This window comes from Dendrobium catenatum, unplaced genomic scaffold, assembly GCF_001605985.2.
Source record: "Dendrobium catenatum unplaced genomic scaffold, ASM160598v2 fragScaff_scaffold_664, whole genome shotgun sequence".
In the NCBI taxonomy this organism is placed as follows: domain Eukaryota; kingdom Viridiplantae; phylum Streptophyta; class Magnoliopsida; order Asparagales; family Orchidaceae; genus Dendrobium; species Dendrobium catenatum.
This window is the reverse complement of record NW_021319126.1, coordinates 200339-221497: the sequence shown is the minus strand read 5'-3', so window position 1 is coordinate 221497 and position 21159 is coordinate 200339. Positions and strand designations below refer to the sequence as shown.

At 34.9% G+C, this 21159-nt stretch overlaps 2 protein-coding genes across 3 annotated transcripts; both read right to left on the bottom strand.

Moving 5' to 3' along the window:
- Positions 1-11: 11 nt before the first annotated feature.
- On the bottom strand, positions 12-2348 carry LOC110096610. The gene is made up of 3 exons (XM_020822648.2): positions 1949-2348; positions 1611-1757; positions 12-535 (listed from the first exon to the last, which is right to left on the bottom strand). Exons 1-3 carry the CDS (start codon positions 1961-1963, stop codon positions 326-328), a joined length of 372 nt encoding a protein of 123 aa, XP_020678307.1. The 5' UTR covers positions 1964-2348; the 3' UTR covers positions 12-325.
- An 857-nt stretch (positions 2349-3205) lies between these two features.
- LOC110096602 lies at positions 3206-20435 on the bottom strand. Of its 2 annotated transcripts, none has more exons than XM_020822640.2 (12): positions 20294-20435; positions 20086-20200; positions 19918-20005; positions 15329-15478; positions 13424-13555; positions 10607-10754; positions 10475-10513; positions 10302-10376; positions 5387-5446; positions 5190-5254; positions 3449-3539; positions 3206-3364 (listed from the first exon to the last, which is right to left on the bottom strand). In XM_020822640.2, the coding sequence occupies exons 1-12, from the start codon at positions 20381-20383 to the stop codon at positions 3338-3340; spliced, it is 1080 nt and encodes a 359-aa protein (XP_020678299.1). In that variant the 5' UTR covers positions 20384-20435; the 3' UTR covers positions 3206-3337. The 2 variants fall into 2 exon arrangements, 1 of the variants encoding a protein (XP_020678299.1); XR_003701040.1 differs by having other exon boundaries at positions 3317-3364; positions 5387-5487.
- Positions 20436-21159: the final 724 nt, after the last annotated feature.

Here is a 21159-nt window from a genome sequence, read left to right as displayed (position 1 = left end):
AGAACAAAACGTTAATAATAAAAATAATAATAAATCTAATATAAATGGTACACAAAAGTTGAAGCTACCAATGCCTGCAAGTGGGGAAAAAGCGAGAGCATCTAACACGAAGCACCCACTGCATTGAAGAAGACCAGCTGTCTCTCACTACAAATCAACTTGCAAGTCTTTTTGTCTCCAAATGACCAAACTTTATAGTCGAATCAGTACCGTCATGAAAGTCCTCACTAGGTCTTATAAGTGGAAGGTGAAAAGCTCATATAGAGAGTAGAAAACAATGTTTTATAGGAGAGTTTATATAATCTCTTGATGAAGTTCAGGAAAATCAAGATGAAAAATCTTTACATTGCTGGAAAACCTGAAATATATTGTACTGAGAACCCCAAAAGGGTGGCTGGATGGAAGAATCCTGATGAATTTTATGATGCCTCTTGCGATCTGCTTGCAGCGGGATGCTTTCTTCATTATCTTGTAATGGTTCTTCCATGCTTAGAAATTCCTCTCCCAATGCCTCCTTCAATGTATGCTTTCCTTCCTGTATGGATGGGTAAGTGTAAGTAAATAATACAGAAGATCAGCTAGTAATTAATTGTTCATGCGAACGCTCAACAAAGAAAACAAGGGAGATATAAGTTCATTAAGGAAGGGTGAAGAGAGAACTTGAAGACGATAAGTCGCTTGCTTTGCTAAAGAAGGAATGATGAGTAAAAAGAATGCAATGTTAGGTAAATGAAGTCTATTATACTTTTTGATATTTGATTGAGGGTACTACAAATGCAAAATATTATCATTTTGAAGTACTATAAAATCCGACGATGATACTAGCAAGTAGTTGGTGATGAATGGAGGCTGGTGGTGGTGGTCAATGGTGGGTGGTGACCACAAAAAGTACTCAGCAACGATGTCGATGCCCACCGGTGACAAGAGAGAGAGAGCAACAAGCAACCGTGGCATGGAAGTAAGTGGGCAACGGGCAGTATGCGGCGGCTTCTAGCAGCGGTTAGTGGTGCTTGGTCAATGGGTATGGTTGGCTGGCATGTAAGCAAAGCCAATATATTTAGGAATCGCCCAAATTTGGTGATTAGATTCTAAATTAGAAGAATTTCATGAAGATTTCCAAAATTTTAAAAAGAAAAATTCAAATTTAGCAAAAGAACATGCTAATCTAGACAAGCATTTTAATGATCTCAAATCATAATTTGAAGAGCTTAAAAAAGAATACAAGAATTTGAATGATAGATCCATTTTATGTACTAATTAGAAAAGTAGAATGTTATGCTAAAAGTTAAACTCGATTAAGGCTTCATTTGGGATAACTTTTTTACTGCTTCTTAAAGCAGCTTTTTAGTACAAAAATTAATCTTTTTATACCAGAAAGCTGTACCAAACGAAGCCTAACTCTCAACTTGATCTAGCACATTCATCACACATAATAAAAAGCATGCTAAAAAAAAATGCTAATTCATAATTAGTGTAGATATGCCTTAATGATATTTCATAATTAAAAATTCTGTCAATTGTAACTATAAATCTGTGTAATTAATTAATTTAATTATAAGAAACCCTAAAACTCAGCTCAAGTTAAAGAGTACAGAGACAATATCTCTTACATTGAGTAGAGAGGAATCGGGCATAGGACACTTTACAGGCTGATCTTCTTCTAAGGGCTCCATTGGATGCTCAATAGGTTTGAACTCTGCATCATAATCTGCCCATTCATTCTCTTCTTCTCCCACATCAACCTTTCCATCCTTCTCCTGAAAGAGTTCGTCAGGAGTTAGAGCAGAGATAAGAATTTACAAAATGGAGAAAGAAGATAGAAGAGAAACCCTAATTTCTAAGCAGGAAAAACTTTGATTTTTATATAGAAAAAGAAGATGAAACTTTGAAAGTTCGGAGAAATCTGAAAAGTAGAAAAGCAAAGTAGAGAAAGTTGGTCGAGTATTACCAAAGCATCCGCCATAAAGCCGAGAACCGCAGCTTTGTTTAACAAGTGAGGAAGAAGAAAGTAGAGAAAGCGTCTTCTGCTTCTCTTTTTGTTTTTTTTTTTTACCGTTTTCTTTTCACCTTAAACTCCTCGTGTGTGCTATACAGACAAGTTCAAACAAGCTACTTACGCTATTTTGTACTCGAGCTCAGATCTGAGGGAGCAAAAAAGTGTACTATTTTGAGTTAAATTTTAGAAAAAATTTGTCAATGGAAAAGTGACTGATTTTGACTGGTACACAGAGACTAAAATGATTTGGACTTTTCAAAATAATTCCTATTATTTAAAACTTATTTTTTCATCCCTTAATTTTTTAAATTGAAATCTAAATGATTTCGAAAAATTTATTTAACCTTTATTTAAATTCTCAATTTTAAATTGAGTACTGAGTTCATTCAAAAAATATATAGGCAAATTTATATGCATATTATAATTTTCTTGTATATATTCACATATTAAATATTTAAAATTTTATATTTATGTATATTACTCAAATTTTTTATTCACATGAAAATTTACCAATAAAATCCTATACGTAACAAGTAATGCAGCTCACCTTGATTTTTTAATTGATAATTTTAACTATCAACAAAACATTTTGAGTTCAAAACTTAGACATTAATTTAAGAAATTTTTCACTGAACTGTTTCTGTTTTAGAAAGTATTAAAAAAGCTATCCAAATGTAACCCTAGTGTCATGCTGGCCACAAGACGATGACGGGCCACCGCTGCTGTTGTTACTGCCGCCGTCGTCGTCATCATCTTGTTGTGGTTGTAGTCACCATTTTTGCGAAAATTATATCATAAATACATTCTATCAAATAAAATAAATCATCTTGCTGAATTTATATTGTATCCAGCTAAAAAATATTTAAAAAAAAAAACAAAATTCGATGTAATTGTTTCACGTTGCACTCTAAGGCTTCGTTTGGGACAACTTTCTACCTGCTTTTTTTGTTAAAAAATTTAATTTTTTAATTAAAAAACTGATTTAAGAAGCAGTAAGAAAACCGTCCCAATCAAACCCTAAAACTACATGTGTTCTAAAAACATGGCATATAACAGCCCCGGAAAGCAGTAGGAATTATTTGAAGCAATGCACTAAAATAAATACAAGAGATGCAAAACAAATAAATAAGAGATCATGAAAAAAGAAAATCAGACTGCAGAAATAGAAAATCAGCTAAATAGTTGAATAAAACTGCTGAGAAGTTGGCATAAGAACACAAGCACTTATCTCATTAGATCATTAGATAAGCACACAGAAGATAAGTGTCGGCATAATAGCAGAACAGAGAAATAAGATAAAAATACTGCAAATTTCATTACTAATTCACTTGTATTAGGCTGTCAGCCATAGGTTCTTGTAAGTCGAATCTGAAATGGATAAATCATATATATTTTATTAGATTGGGTTATTAAATATATGTTATTGAAATATTAAAAGAAAAAGCATAAGACCTGAGCAAATGCATATATTGCTCTAAGAACCCGAGCATAGTCTGTGCCCAAACTTTGAATCACAACATCAGCCAGAAATGTTCCCCATAACCTGCTTACAGATCAAAGGATCAAGATCTTTACAAGATTTCATGGTACATAAACAGTGGCGAAGACATAAATTTTTAAATGTGGGCCCAACTTTAACTTTGCTTTAGCTGATTTTTATATTCAGATTCAATTAATCACTTTATTGTTTATATCTATTATAAAAAATCAATATACTCTATGAAGTCATGAAGATATGCTTGCAAATTGTATTTGAGCATTTTTTTTAGAAATTGCTTGCGGGAAGCACCTGACGCAGGTTTTTCTAAATTTCGGATGGGAGGCACGAATTACAATATATTTGTCATTGTTTTGATGTTGGTAGAATGGTAGGATAAGAATGACCATGAATTTAAGGCTATTATAATATAAAACAGACCTTAAATTCTAATTGAAAATGGGTGATTAATGAATTAAAAATGACAAAATTTAAAATCCTTTCCCCAAGTTGGCCATCATCTCTTCTCCCAACTATAGAGGTTTTTTCATGATTTATTTCTTCTAGCTCCTGCCTCCTTGATGTCATCATCATTTAGTTTTTGACTTGAATCCTGATAATTTCTCTGTTGTCCCGTTCCTCAAATATTATTATGAGGGCCAAAATTTCTCAATCCAATGAGTCTTCCAAGAAGAAATTAAGGTGTGTTTTAATTTTTAAAATTCAAGAGATCATAACAGCACCTTCATCTTCTCCTGATTTAGCTAGGCATCTTCCTGCAAGCACACAGCCCCCACAAACATTCACTTTAAACGGTAACTAGTTTTCTTAAAACAAACCCAAACCTAAACTACCATCCTAAACCCTAAGCTTAGTCACAGAATAAACCCAAAAGTCAGCCCAACCCTTCCCATAAGCTCTGCATGTTAATCTTCCCGCTTTATCCAAAAAGAAGAAAAATGGGGAGTTGCTCCACTCCCAAAATCCTAATTCATACCTCTCCTCCTCTATCTTCCAATTTTTGAGAAATAGTGTTGACAATGTTTCCACCGTTTCATCAGATCACGTTCCTATCCACCTCACCTGATTGTGTTCTATAAAATCTTCCTTAAGTTCTTAAATTTGAGTCTATAACTAATACCAAACCAAAAATTTACTTTAAACCCAATCCTTAGTTATAGAAAGTCCTTAGAGAGAACGACAAACCGCTCCTCCTCCATCCACTGAAACTGAGACAACTCTCTAGTTTTAATGAAATTCGTGTATATATATTTGTTATAATTTTAGTAGACAGTATTAGTATTTGCAAATGATCATATCTTCCTCGTAGGATCAATACTCTACTCTACTCTATCATTATATTACTTGATTCAGCATGTATAATTGCGTAATGAAATTCAAAAATGCATGTATACTTGCGTAATGAAATGCAGAAATGCATGCTTAATGAAAATCATGAAAAATCATCATTTTCCTGAATCTTCAATTTAATTTTTGATGTTACAACCATCACATGTAAGATTAATAGTTCATTATATGATTTCAAAAGCTCTTTAGATCATTTAATCATCAAAAAATACTATACTACTTTCAACTCATTTGCAAACCAAGGTACGGGAGATGAGCATTGTGAAGGATAGATGATCAATCAAGTTGACAAACTCAAACACAAATCAAAACATTCAAAAGTCAAAAGCGCAGGAGCAAAGCACATACAAGGGCCCGAGGAAAACCATCAAGCTCCTAAACCCAAGATACTTTGAAGCTGCACCTGCCAATCCCTGTATAAAACAGCAATAAAAAATCAACATATTCTTTCGCAAAAAGAAAACACATATCATTATTCCAAACTAATAAAGCAAAAGCTGACTAAATAGAAGGAAGAGAGAAAAATGGTATCATTTGTTTAGGACCTTTCTTGCAGCAAGCAAAGCTGCCCTAGACTCCAAGTTGATAGCTGCCATTTGTCCACCCTTGTACCAAAAATAATGGAGGAATCAGAGATAAGTATAATCTGAACAATGATGTGAAATTATGTTGATGAGCATAGAAAATAGAGATGACAAAGTTGCGAGGTTTTTCCTAAATAAAATATATTTATCTTAGCTTGAATTCATTTGTTATGGCTTGCTATCAAACCACATACGAGTAAACTAGGCGCAGATCAACTTCAGCTTGACTTATACAAACAAAGCTCCGAAGGGCTTAAAATTTCATTTTCAAATGAACTCGAGCAAGCTTGAAATCAAAATAGCATGTTAAAACATACCATCAGACCTCGATAAACACATAAGATAAAGTTCAATAAAAACTATGAAGAAGCAATCAGCATTAGGCTTCCTACAGCATATTGAGTTTGACGACAGAGTCACATCTCCCGGACCAGCAAAACCAAAAAAAACTATCAAAACAAAATGCAAAACCAGCATAGAAAAAGAAGAAGGAACAAAATGCAGTAAAAAAAAATCCAAAAATCCACACCATGAGAAGCAAGAGAAGAGCTCGGATGGAAGTACACTAGATCACCAGAAAATTGCCCGAGAGCACCAGAGCAGAGAGACATTGCGTGATTGATGTTTAGAAATGGAATTATAATGAAGCCCAGAAGGGCTTATCTAAAGGTTTAGCTTTAGAATTTTTAGGTTTTAGGGTTTCTTGGTCTACCATGGTCCACAAAGGGTTAAATAAAAAATTATTATTATGAGTATGTTTAATGGATTTCTAAACGTTTCTAAGGTGATTTGTAACAAAATATCATGCCCAGTGGCATGGTCTAAGGCCTAAACTCGACTCGACTCGACTTGTTTACACCACTACCAACTATACCCAAGTCAAACTTGAGAAATTTTGAAGTTTCAAGCTCGATAAACATTAAAGGAGTAAATGAGTCAAGCTAGTTCATGAACCGGCTCAAAATCAACTCGATAAATGGCTTGAGAGCTAAGCTCGATGAGCTAAGGAGTCAAGCATGAGCCAGCTTTAACTCATCTCATTAGCTCATGAGCCCACTTGCTTAATAAATGTTAATACAAAAAATACTTAAAATATATCAAAATTCAATAGTTTAAGTACAATTTTCTAAAATATATTTAAAATTTATATATTAGTTCTATATATTAAGTGATTTCTTATTCATTAGCTCATGAGCCGGCTTGTTTAATAAATGTTAATGCAAAAAATACTTAAAATATATCAGAATTCAATAATTTAAGTAAAATTTTCTTAAATATATTTAAAATTTATATATTAGTTCTATATATTAAGTGATTTCTCATGTAGTGCTTTAATTATGATCATTTCCTCTTTCATAATAAATGAGCCAATTTATGAACTAACTTTATATATATATGCCATATGTCTAAACACACAAGTAGTAGTATGACAATCTAACAAAAGGACTGTGTTAGATTGGTCCACGCTCGTCCGGTCCAGACGGCCCTAGGCAAAGGTGTAAAACTCGAAAAAAATGCTATTTTAGACCGCCGCGACGAGATTTAAGTGAATTTTACAAAGTCGTCAGAATTTGACGAAAATAATTTTATAAAATTCTACGTAAAATTCTAAGAAATTTGGTGTATAGAACTTATAACTAATTTTGCTTAATTTTGAAGTTAAAATTAAGAGAAGTCTCATAATACCCAATTTACCCTTAGTCATTACTTAAGCTGATATGTTTTAAATGAGGGCATTTGAGTAATTGAAATTTTTTCCTAACCTCCTAACTCTTAAGGGGACCGATTCTATTCGGTCCCCTCATAATCCTTTCGCCCAAACGAAGAGAAGGAGGACCGGATAGGTGAATGGGAGAGGAGGACGAGCGGCTTCAGCGACAGATTCTGATGGCCAAGCTTGGGGAAAAACGTAAAGGAGACTAAGGGAAGGCTAAGGTATGCATTAGAATTACTATTTTTCCATTTTTCTCAAAGATTTTTGGAAGAGAAGGATCTAGGGTTTAACAAAAACTTCTCTTTTCTTTAGGAAATGTACAGGGAAGGGTTAGGAGATAATTTTATGCATGAAAATGTGGTTTTTTTTAAAAGTATTGAGTTGGAAAAATTAGGATTTTTTCCTAAAGTTTAAAATTTTAAAAGTGCTTTTACAAACATAGTCTTAAGGGTCCTAAGGGGGTTTCTAAGGGTATAAATTAGATTTTTCTCACAAAATGATATTTTCCTAATTTTTAAATTAATAAATCCGAAAATAATTACATTAATGTCAATTAAGAATTTAGGTTAATGATAGATTAAAAATTTATATTAATGACATTAATTTTGGTTAATGACATTGATTTATGGTAATGATATTCATGTCACTTAATGAAAAGGAAATTAAGATTAGACATTTATTTATGTTAATAATTTCTTTATATTAATGATATTAAAATATCCTTTTAATGAACATAAATTATGATTAAGGGAGCATATTAATGATTATGAATTAAGGTAAATGTTAGGTAAGAGGAATTTTGAAATGTATAAGGTCTCTTTTATGTTAGGATTATTAATGTACTCTCTCTTTAGAAATGTTGGAAGTAGATTAAAACATAATAAAAAGAATATGAATCATTGATATTGCTTTAGGATTAAGAACTCTAAGTTGAAGGTTTAAGATCTTATTAATGTTATTTGAATAGTGAAAGTTGAGACGAGTATTGAGATCTACAACAAAGCTTGAGGTTTTGGAAAAATATTAAAGCTTGGAAACATTCAGGTGAGTAAACATGTTTTATTTATTATGGTAATTGTATCGTTTCAATTTTTATTGAATTATTTTTGCAAATTGATTCATTTTATTGCATTTCAATTGATTCCATTGAATTCCATTGTTTCATATCTTGCATATTAATTGATTCACTGTATTACTATATAAAGTATATGATAAAGCTTTATATTATTGATATATGAATATGATATGATTGTTATATTGAGTTATTGTATGTGCATGTTGAATTGATGTAGCTTACCCCCTTATGGTATTAGCTGGGGACGCTGTACTCGTACATGTTAAAATGATAAAGGACATGAAAAAGGAAATGGTGAAGGAGTACCTTTATGGTACTAGACGGTGGCTCATGTGACGGTTGTAATATATACGAAATAAGAAAGTTACAAATATTGATATGAATATGAAAAATGAATATGAAAGATATGGTTTTATGATATATGATATGTTTAATGTCATGTTTATAAGAAATCAATTTATGATATATTTTAAATGAAATGTGGCATCTAGCATATTACTCATTCCGTTTTGAATTGTTATAGTTTAGAGTCATGTTTTACTTACTGAAGTTTGACTTATTGTTAGTTGTTAATATTTTTCAAGTGTAATTACTTTAAATAAAAATGAGTAGAATGGGTGAAAATGTTTATCGTAAGAGAGGAGCACCGGAAGAAAGGTAATTATATGAATATTTTTGAGGTTATGTTATATGTTTTGAATTTTATTATTTTAGTGGCTCTTTCAAATGTTAAGGTGATAGTTTTAGAGATTGGACATTTTTAGTCTACCGTTCGACCTCCGTTCTTGCCTCGTCTATGTGAGCTTATCGGGCCGGGTCGTGACAAAATGGTCAGCCCAGCTATACACTAGGCAGGCCAAATGTCCACCTATGCTACAGGGGGGGGGTGCGCTATTTGAATTTGGAGAAAAAGGAGGGGCAGCTAGGGCAAAATTTAGATTTGCATTTTCTGTGTAGTAATTTACTTTGTTATTTTGTTTGCTTGAAGTAGGAGGGATTGTTGAATTTTGTGGTGCTTTGGTGTTTTTGGGCTGTAGCGGCATCTAGAGAGTTGGGAGAGATAGATCCTACTCTCGAATGGAGGATCAATTGTATCTTGGTACTTTTCTTTCGTCTTCATCCAATTATTATGTTGTTTTGCTTTTTTTTTCCTTGATTTGTTGGGATAAATGTGTCGGGAATTCTCTAGAAATTCCAATTTTGACACGTTTCGCTTGAGATCTACAAGTGTTTCCTATCAGACTATTGAACTCTACATTTAAAAATATCACCTTCAAATTAGGCATTAAAAATATCTGCTCTACAGGTTGAGAAGTGTTGGCGGTTCTTTCCAAGACTAGCTTGGTAATCCATGGGATAGCATGTTATTGGTGTCCATCATTGTGAACAAGGTGGCAATTCGTGGGCTTTAGGGCATCTCCAACCGAAAAACTCAATTTTCACTCCAAAATACAGTAATACACCAAAATGCAATAATTCATATCCAACCGAACTTCATTTTGTAACAAAAAAAGAATATTATATATATATATTCTTTCTCATACTTTATTTTATATTTTTTAATCATATATTTATTAAAAAAAAATTAGTGGGTGAACAAGGCGACGCCATGTTCACCCTCACCTGAATAGCTTTTTTTATTTTTTATTTTTTTGCAATCGAATGGAGCAAACCAGCGACACCAAATGAGTGTTAGGCGTTCGGCTGGAGATACTCTTATAAGGGTGGAATTCCTCTCAGGTTACAGAAGGAATAAATATTGCAAGCTATATAATATTTTCTTTATTTCCATAGATAAAAATATTTAAACATGATTATTTTTTGAAATTTCTATCCTATGACTCTTTGTGACGTAATCGATATTTAATAGCTACTTTTCTATATAGAAATTACTAAGAGTAACCTAAAATCATGCTTTATAAAGAGAGCGGTAAGATCCTCAATAAATACACAAAACTAAAAATCATTATTTCCCTCTTCAAGGTTAAATTCATATCCACGCTTACGACCTAATGAAGTAAGGACAGAAAACCAAACATTAGCATTCATGAACGAGCAAGAAGTTCCAAAATAATCAAGTTGCATACCCTTTTAATAATTTCACGCTTTATCTCATAGTTGGCAGCTTCCATTATCATCTTTCCAGAGAATCTACTCGATAACTAACAAACCAACTACTCAATCAGTGATAGATAAGAAATGCTGATCAACAAAAGAATACCATATTTCATACTTCGAAGTATGAGGAACACTTTCATACCAACTGAAGAATCCTTGACAATGTTAACATGCCACCTCCCTGTTAAAAGCGAGAGAATTTTCAATATATGAAAAATGATATTATAGAACAGTACAAACTTTGTTTCGCCAGGGCTGAAATAGAAATAAGTACCTTCAAAATCACGTCCTGGAATTCCTTTGCCCCAGTTTTCAGGACAGCAAGCAGTTGTAGTTTCCATTGGCTAAGACCTACACTTAAACTTCCTCCATTCGCAAGTTTGGCGTCTTCCCAGATAGAAGATATTGAACTATTTTCCTGACTAGAACAGTTATCAGGTTTGTCATGTCAACCAATAGAGAAGATAAAAGTATATTAAAAATATTATGGCACCAGATCACTAACTTCAGAAATCATTTGAGGCCTCGATGCAGTACAGAAAACCTTGAAATCAAATTGAAACAAAATAGAAAATGAAAATGGATAGAAGTATAGATATGGAATAAAGAAAAAAAGAAGAATTAAGAACCGAATTGACTAGCCTAGCATGACTCTAGGCCCTTCTTCAAGCATCCCACTTGAAACAAAGGGAAGCCTTCGCCTAACCGAGAATTTTATTAGCCATTAACATCGCATCAGCCCCAAATTTTACCTCAGAATCCTTATTTAAAGAATAGTAGATAAATGAATAAAAAAAATTCTGTCAAAAATATGCTGACAAGAGATATAAATGACATAAGTTGATTAAAATGTCCTTTTAAAAAAATTTTTAAGAAAAGACTGTTCATAATAAATGGACAGAGTTTCTCTATTTCCTCTTCATTCACTGTCTCTAAATCCCTTCGCAGCTCACTTCTTGGCAACCATTTGGATCATTGCAACAGCATCCATTGTGAAAAGGAGATAACATCATTGGTAGGTAGACTGGCTGATCACCTTCTCATCCTGTCATTTGTCTCCCTTCATGTTCAGTCATTTTCATAGTTATCAACAACAACTATTTGGCCACTTAAAGAGAAAGCAGCTATAGAACGACAACAGAGAAGGTCAATGCAACCAACTGGATGGAATAGCTGGGAAAAGCAATTTCCCAGCCATCCCCTCTGATGGTCGCTCCCTTTGGCTAAGGCTAGAATGCCCTTGCCTAAGATTAGCAATGAAAAGTGTGGAATAGATTGTAACTCTTAAATGAGTTGGATTTGGATTTCAGAATAGGGGGATTAAGAAGTATATTAACCATTATAAAATGAATTCACACATGCCAACTAGATTGAAATGACAACAAATATAACTATTTAAATAAACAATGTAGCTACATAAATCAAGTTAAGTCAACGCAACATACACATCACCAAAGTTACAAATTTTTAACCTAAAATCCCTTCATCTTTAACATAAAAGTAACAGATTTTTATGAAAAGGCAATGTCAATAAACACTATATTAAGTTTGAAGCAAAAAAAAAAAAGTCTTTCTAGGTATAATGAAAAGCGCACAATACTACCAGCCTTGTTTAAAACTTCATATCCTCAAAGCCAGTGGTACATCAAGGATGTTGGACCGTAAATAAATGCAGAACTTGTAGAAACCTTGGCTCAACTTTTGGAATTTAAGCAATGTTCCAGCAGGATTTTGAGATAAATCCCTAGGCAAAACACTAGGGAGCTTGATATTTGATAAAAACATAGAAGAAAATAAACAAGATACAATGGATCTTCAATTCGAGAGGAAGATCTAGCTCTCTCAATCCCTAGCAGGCGGCTAGAGACAAAACACTAAGGGAAAACTCAGAAATCAGCAAATATATCACATAACCCTAACCATAATCCCTTCCCCCCTATTTAGATAATACAAATAAAAGCATAATTACCAAACAACCCTTCCCTGAATAATTTCCCTCCTAAACTGCCCCCTCCTATTTGAATTTGCTATCAATGGACTACTCTCCTATTCCGCCTAGAATAAACCAGGAGCTGGCCTTGGTGTTGGGCTGACTGGACCAGTCCATCTTGGACCGGTCTATCAAAATGTTTATCAAATTTAAAGAGAGCACCCACCCTTGGCCCCATCAAGAACGTCCTCTGCTCAGAGCTACTAAACTCCATAGAAACACTAAATCACCGGCCCAAAAAAATAAATAATAACTTATAATAAGTACGGAATAAATCACAACTCCAAAATGAAATGGTTTTGGATTTCACTCTACAATCGGCTTGGTATGTCTTGATTTGATGATCTATAACTTCAATTTTTTATGTTTAGAATACATTCATAGAGAACCACAAGTTAACACCCCTTTAAAATAATATTTTTTACTATGAATGTGGCTTAAGTCACCAATCTTTTTTATCGTTTTTTCTCTTGTATTTAGCAATCAAAACCATATTTAATGAGGAAATTTTAGACAAAAAATTTAGCGCAAGAAGTGGAAGGCATACTTCAATATATGCTATGACAACGGTGTGTAAGGCCTCCAAGTCAAGAATAACTGATGAGTCTGGATAAAATAATATTAACATCAAAACCACCAAATACAAAAAACTTGTAATCAAATCAAACTAGGGAAGGAACGTGGGTAGGGCTGGGACATGCATAACTAACAGTAATTTTTCTGAAGAGTGATAATAGTTTCATAACCAGTTAGCCCCCTAAACTAGTAGAAAATGGTGATTGGTGAAGCATAATAAATGGTCTCAGCAATTTCCATAGGTACTGGGAAGAGCAGCATTCACATTTTGTACAAATGTCATTCATCTCTTCTTTCTTTCTTCTTTCTCTTTTTAAATTTAGAAATTTCATCAAGCATGAGTCAACTCTATAACCTAAAATACTAACTTGGCGAACCAACACAAATAGCTAAAATTTCATGGATGTAAACTTTGAAGAAAAACAAATTATTTCTCTTTTAGAACAATTAAAGTTGACGAAAATATAATTGGTTAACTCTGCAACCAAGTAGAAAGCTCACTATGGTGTAAGTCATCATTTATACCTTGAATATTCCTGCAATAGATGAAGAAAAATTTCAACTTCCAGGTCTTCTGTTGATAATTTATTTGAGCATGAAACTTTCAGCTTCCTTCTCACACCCAACAACACATTTCTGTATGATGGCCTCCAACCCCTTGTCAAACAAAAATAAAATAAAATGTAAAATTCAAAATGATCAGAGAAAATTTGTCATAGCATCCTCAGAACAAAGTTCAATTTAACAATGATAACGCATTGAACATGGAATGCCAAAATGTAGAACATTTGCATGGTAAACCACGAATAGATCTGTAGGTCTTCATGGTAACTTTACGGGCTCATTGATCGGGAAAGACATAAATAGAACTTAAATGAATTCAGACGAAGTTGGCAGGTCCTTTATGCCATACCTCATAAGTGAGAATGAAACGCCAAAAATATAATCTATGAAGCACAGAAAGAGGGTTAATTCCTCTAGTTAAGCAAAAAACCGAAAACCAACTTTATGCACTCTACTACTCTAATCCCTTAAAATTAGGCCCTTCACAACAGCCAGTGACTCATGCTCCATCATTGACGGAACAATACAGGAAACCAAAACGAAGAAACATAAACAGAGTGTTTCCATTGTAGGCCTTGAACAGGTAGCATAGGGTTGATCCTATAGACTAATATCCAAATTTAAAGCACCCAAACACTCTTTAACATTTTCAAAAAAAAAAAAAATGAAAGATAGTTAGGCAGCAAAAGCCAATCTCGGCATGAATGTAGCAAAATTTTTAAAATGAAACCCTACGGTTTGATTAACTACATAGGTGGCCTTCTTGAGCACATATATGTGGTTCTCCTCTTCAGTAACATACTCAAGTGGTTGTTCCATATTAACTAGCTTACAAAAATTATCATAAAGGAAGGAATTACTCGCATCCCATTGCACCATAGACAATCTCTAACCGATAAACATTGATGAAAGAATAGAGAGTTAAACATGGCAACCAAGGTGTGAATACTTAAACTAGTCTATCTCATAGATCGGTGTGAATACTTTAACTAGTAGTTGAACTTTATTCCAAATAATCGAGATACAGGATGCTATTTGACATGAACACCTAATGGCAAACAATTTGTTCCTCAAAAGACGTAGTTAAATCTTATTAAGATTGTGTAGAACACTCTTCTGAACAACCATAGCTTGTAGTCATAGAGGATTCAACGGCATGTCCTGATATATCCTAGGAATAAATAAAAATATAGGGACAAGGAAAATATATGAAAAGGAGGTAAACCCCCCACACCCCCAATGAGCACCCGAACCCAAGCAGGAGGTAAACCCCCCACACCCCCAGTGAGCACAAGAAACTTGAGATCCGAAGCAACAAAACAACCCGATTGATCAACACAATCAGATTCCACACATAACAAAACGAGTGCAATGTACTAAGGAATGCCCAAAAAACATACATAAGCCATCAAATATAGAAAACCTCACTAATTTGATATTTCCTAAGCTAATAGAAACTATCATATAAACTTTGTCAAGGTGGCAACGATAGATATCTGTGAGTAAGCATAGTATATGCTATCAAAGTGATGATGACATACTAAAATAAAGACATGGAATTAGATGGCTAAGGAAATTGAGTATGAACTACTTCTAATTAACGTCTAAAGAAAAAAATATGTAAGGTAAAAGAATAAATAAAATGGTAATTCTTTACAAAATAAGACACTGATAAAAAATGGAAAAATATAATGTCTAATTGGCTTAGCACCCTTATAAATGCATAGATTAGAAAAAAAAATCATGTGGCTCAATGAGAATGAGCATGTATTTTCTTAGAGACAATGATGTACTTAGTGACAAGAATGAAGCCATCATAAGTACTTCATATTTTTCATTTTAATGAAAAACACAAATCACACAAACCTTATTGTAGAACGAGCATCTGCTGCAAGAAAAAAGAAACGCGACTCAAGGTGCGTTATGTAATCTTCTCGTTGTTGGTAATCTGCTTCTTCAAGAGTATAATCAACATCTAGTTTGCTAGCAATTGATTTTAGCAGCGGGCTAAAGTAACTGCAATTAGAATCAACAATTTTTCATCAACAAGAGACAATTTCACCAAATCAAAGGAAATTTCGAAGGGTAATAGTTGTATTGAAACTACTACTCAAAAGCAATCTACCAAAACCCTTCACCATTGAAGAATTGGTTGTGTAAAAAATTTAAAGAGTTGCAAGAAGAGGAGATCATAGAGCCTTCTTCATTGTTTCAATTAGAATATGTCGTAAGAGAAAGGATTAAATAGTGAAATTGTCTAGTTATGGCAATTAAGGATGAAAAAATATATGCAGGATATAATCAGGGTATCCAATCAGCTGTGAATATAAGAACTTTATGTGGCACATGTAAATAATCATAACATACACATACAACTTGTGCACTGACGTATCAATAAATATTGTTTCTTGATTTGACAAGATGAACCCAATGAACTATATACAAATGAAAACTCCCAGTGAGAAATAAAAAATCTCAATTCAATTAAGATAAACAATGTTCTCTTTATATTTTGCTATTTTTCCCATGTAGAACAAATGCATCCTCCCTTATTAAAATTGTTTAAGGAAATGTAAATACTCACACGTGGGTGATTGCGTATCCTATCCTAGATCAATAAAAAATGAGTCTTCCATCGATTTTTGGGTCTACGTGAAGAAATTAAGGCCAACTATTTTCGAGTAAATGACTGGACCTCATTAATTTATAGGAGATTCTTATTTATTATTTTAATCTTTTTAAGGAATCTACCTCTCAGTTGTACCATCATGAGAGTTTATTTAAATGGATCATTTTGAAGGTGATATTCATTTAGTTGATTTGGATTTATTTGGACTAGTTTGAATCACACTTGTCAGGTCATCATTATCTCAGGTTTACATGCATGTTGTTTTTATATTGACTTCGGATAGGGTAATAAATTTAGGAACTCACAAATCTTCCCCAAATTCTTACAGCTTGGTTTAAATTTGCAAAACAACATTTGAGAATATTAAGTTTTAATAATGCTACTCCTTTCTTCCACTAGTCTCTAGACTTATGTGATTATATTTAATTAATCATTGCACTTTTCCACATGAAGTTAGTCGAAGAAGGAGCACTAACTTGCCCATTAGATTTAGTGACTTTCATCTAGTAGGTCTTCCTTGTGATGTTACCTTAAGTATCAAAAAACTATCGCCAAAGGTGGCAGCATAGGATTTCCAAGGTTTGGACCAAATTTCTCCCCTAAGAAAGAGAAAAGTTGTGATATAAGGATCAAGGAAAGTTTCAAATATTGAATCATGAACACTTCCTCAATTTATAGTGCCACAATTGCAGACGCTTGAGAAAGTTGTGAATGACATAAGATCAAGGAGTAGATGAGCCTAAGAGTTGTTAGTAATGAGAGCATGCGTTCTTTTGATCAAATGTTTGTACAAAGGCCAGGCATCCCCTTTATTGAGGGGATTCCCCCTTTGGTGCAAAAAAAATTACCCTTGGAGCTTGTATTGTTGATCTTAGGTTTGAACTTGAAGGTGTGATGAGGAGGGGTGGTTATGGATGGGCATTTCTTTTGATAATTTTGTCTTGCTAAAAGATCAATGATAGAATATTAAAGATCTTTGTGACATTTTAGTAAGGAATTCATGGAAAGAAAAGTACATTTGAACAACCTGTTGTGCAATCGAATTGAGAAAATGGAAGCAAGGTTGTCGTATTGTGGGAATAGCTCTGACACAGGACCGGAGGGGGCTCGACGAATCCACGTCGACGATCCGGCGGCGATCGCCGGACACCACTCCAAGAACTCCTTGGAGCAAGAACCACCACCCAAGAACAATCTTAGTATACAGAAAAGAGATAAGAACCACCACCTGACCGTCCGTCAGGATATAGAACAATTTCAAAAGGAATCTAAGACTCAAATATTATTCATTTTCAACCTCCCTATTACAGTGTTGGCTATGTATTTATAGCCAAAAGAAGCAACATACTAGGCTACACAAACAAAAGAAAACATAACACCTATATAGCCATACAAAATATCATATGAAATTAAATGTCTCTGAAGTTCAACATGATCAACGGCTCAGCTCTGGCGTCATACTACTGGGGTAGAAGGAACTTCAGGCTCATCGTAGAGAGGCAAAGATGATGAATTTGGCAATGGATATTCAAATCCTTGGAAGCTAAACTTGATCATAGGTGTGGTTCTTGAAAGAAGAGGGCAGACACCACCTTCTGTTTCAGAACCATAAAACTCAAAAGAACCCCACCAAGCTTGCAAATGTCCTGACAGATTTCTCCTGGGAATGAAATTGTTCTACTCCGAGGCCTTTTCTGCAAACAACACTCTTCATGCGATCTCTTCTTCCTCTGCCTCAACGTTCGTGGGAATCAGTCGGAACTTTACTTCACTGCTCGCTCTCCCGATCAAGAAGCCCACACTAGTCCTGCATTTCTTGCGATCAAGACCGGACTCCGCTTCCTGGTCCCTCGATTCAGGCCCAATCGAGCTTTTGCCTTTGGCCGAGCTCCTTCGGACACCGTTCGCCACCTCAGGTGAATCCGGATGAGTCTCCCAATCAACTACACGCGATGTTAGCCGCGAGACCCATGACGCCCGATTTGGTCTTCCGCACGCGACTCCAGGCTTCCTCTTCGCCGCCTGTCAATCAAGAAGCCCACGCCTCCTTTCGCCTGCAAGCCTTCGGCCAGTCCGCCGAAATCCTGTGAGAAATCGCCTGTCCCAGATTCCGGCCAGACAGCTCCTCCGCCTAATTCCCAGCCTGTGCAATCTCCCTTGCAGATCACGGTACCAGGCCACAGCTAAAGTCACCTCCGGCTTCTCCGGTCAAACCGAGCAACCCCGACAACCATGCAAGATCCGTCGTTCTCCCTCTGTTGAATCGTTTTCTTAAACGGCCTCCGACTTGGCTTCTTCCTCCATGTTCTTCTCTTCACCACCTGAGGACTTGTCAGGATACAGAGCAAGAAGAACCGGTTGGCTCTGATATCAAATGACACCGGACCGGAGGGGGCTCGACGAATCCACGTCGACGATCCGGTGGCGGTCGCCGGACACCACTCCAAGAACTACTTGGAACAAGAACCACCACCCAAGAACAATCTTAGGATACATAAAAGAGATAAGAACCACCACCTGACTGTCCGTCAGGATACAGAACAATTCCAAAAGGAATCTAAGACTCAAATGTTATTCATTTTCAACCTCCATATTACAAGTGTTGGCTATGTATTTATAGCCAAAAGAAACAACATACTAGGCTACACAAACAAAAGAAAGCATAACACCTATATAGCCATACAAAATATCATATGAAATTAAATGTCTCTGAAGTTCAATATGATCAACGGCTCAGCTCCGACGTCAAGCTCTAGAAGGAAAATGGCTTCAATGTCATTCTCAACTTGTTCAAATTTGAGCCACTCATCATTACTTCTAAACCCGATCAATGCAAAATAGAATCATTTGTGGTTGCTTATCCTAAGAAAAACATGCAATTTAAGGTGGAATGAGCAGCATAGCACAATTTGCCTCTTCAAGCTGATGAGATAAAAATGATAGTTGTGGAGAAGATGGCTCATGCATCCCATATTCATATATCATTACAACATGTTGAGTCATCCCATCTCCTAGAACTCAAAGATCATGATAGTTGTGGTCATCCATACGGTAAATCTCCCCATTATGTGATCATATAGAATCTAGAGATGTTTTTACTTCTTTTATTATTTTGGTATGAGCTCACTATGTAGTGTATCAAGCCATTAAGACCATAATTTGAACTTTGATGAAGCTTCGATCCATCTTCATTTATTTTAAACTCCAAACATCTCTTCTTGAATTTGGTAATGATTTCCTCTATTCATGACTTGAGCATTGGACGAATCTCCTTGCTAATTTCTTAGTATTAGTGCAGTATCCAAGGTGTTTTTATCAAGTTTGTAGAATTGCTCAACGGTTGTTGCCTTATGAAGTTTTTTTAATACAAGGCGACTAAGACTCACTCTTCATCATTTTATATCCTCCATTTAGACCTCGGACTACTTGACTTAGCAAGCAATATAAAGAATGATGTCATTTTAGATTGTTCTCTTCTATGCCTGATATTTTGGATTTATATTACAAAGATGCTTAATTCATAAAAGTTTAAAGTCTGAATGTAAGGCAAAATAGAAAGGGAGATGTTGAACCTAACGTTCAACATTTTGATTCTATTTGTTTTGGGGCGTCAAGCTAAAAAAATGCAATAAACAGAATAAAAATAATCTAAATTTGATAATAAAATACCTCTAGCATGCAATAATTTGATTAAAATTCCTTGTACGCCAGCCAGTGTGAAGAAACAAAAAAAATCAGTCAAGGCATGTTCAACTACTCTTGCTAGAATAGGCAATGGAAAGAAAGCAAGTAATAGTTGAGGAGATAGAGCAATAGAAAAGCTTGCCTCGGGCCATAGAGAATGTTCTCCAGCTCAAAGAGTTCCTCATCCGTAGCGAGTTCAAGCACCAATCTAAGTTCCTGATCAGAAGTCCCTGCAAACCTCATCGGTCTCACAAACGCGCTCAAAGTCCTGTATACCCTGGAAATAGAAAGTAACACAAAATCCACTAACCTTCCGCCCTCGTAGAAACCGTTGCTCGAGTAGGGCGAAACGGCACAACCCACACTCCGCTCCGACTCCCACGCCATTGAAAACTACGATTCCAAGGACTGATGGCGAGATCCAGCTGGTGTTTCCGTGAATTGAACGCTCAAATGATTGGGATGTCTATTCTTTAATACCTCTTACTTCAGAAATGATTAAGAAGAGAAGAACTGACCGGAGAAGAGACCCATCTTCGCCGACGGTCAGAGGGTTTCGGGCCAAAATGCGTCTGAGGCGGCCAAAGATCAACGGCGATAGCTACCATCGGACTCCCCGCTTAGTGGTCCGGCGTGTGCTCCACGCTCGTCTGATATCGGATGGAGAATCTCTTATATAAATGGGTGTGAATTTTTGACACGTCCCGAAGCTGATCCGAAAAAATTAACAAATCAACCCGTTTTAAAAATCGGGTCAGGTTCAGGTTGACCCAGCAATCCGAAATTGATCTGAAAATGACCTGAAATTGACACGAAAACTCCTATTTGACCCGGGAACCCGAGATTGACCCGATTTTGACCCAAAAAACTAGCAATTTTAGGCCAACTTCGAGTCATTCATGTCGGAGACCCGAATCGGGTTAGGTTCAGGTCCAGAAACCTAATCCGTTTTTAAAAACGGGTCGTATTCGGGATGACCCGAATAGTGCCGGGTCAATTTCGGATTCGACCCAAACCCGACCCGTTGACCAGAATTGACACCCATATATATAATGCAATATATCCAGTAAACTATATATATATGTTTTTGTGTACAATTTTATTTATTATTGTTTTTTAAGTTTACAATATTAGATAAATAATTAAACTTTAATATTATCTAAATCCATGTTTATGTCTTAATACTCATTTTATATACTATAACCATCTGTATATATGTATATTTATAAATTAATTAAATTTTAATATTATATACAACTTCATATAAATTTTGTTGCATACTAAAGATTTTTATATCTTAGTATTTGTAGTTATAAAAGTTCACTATTTTATACAAGAAGAGAATATGAGATTATGAAGCTGGAGGATTTTCTTGATCTCCTAG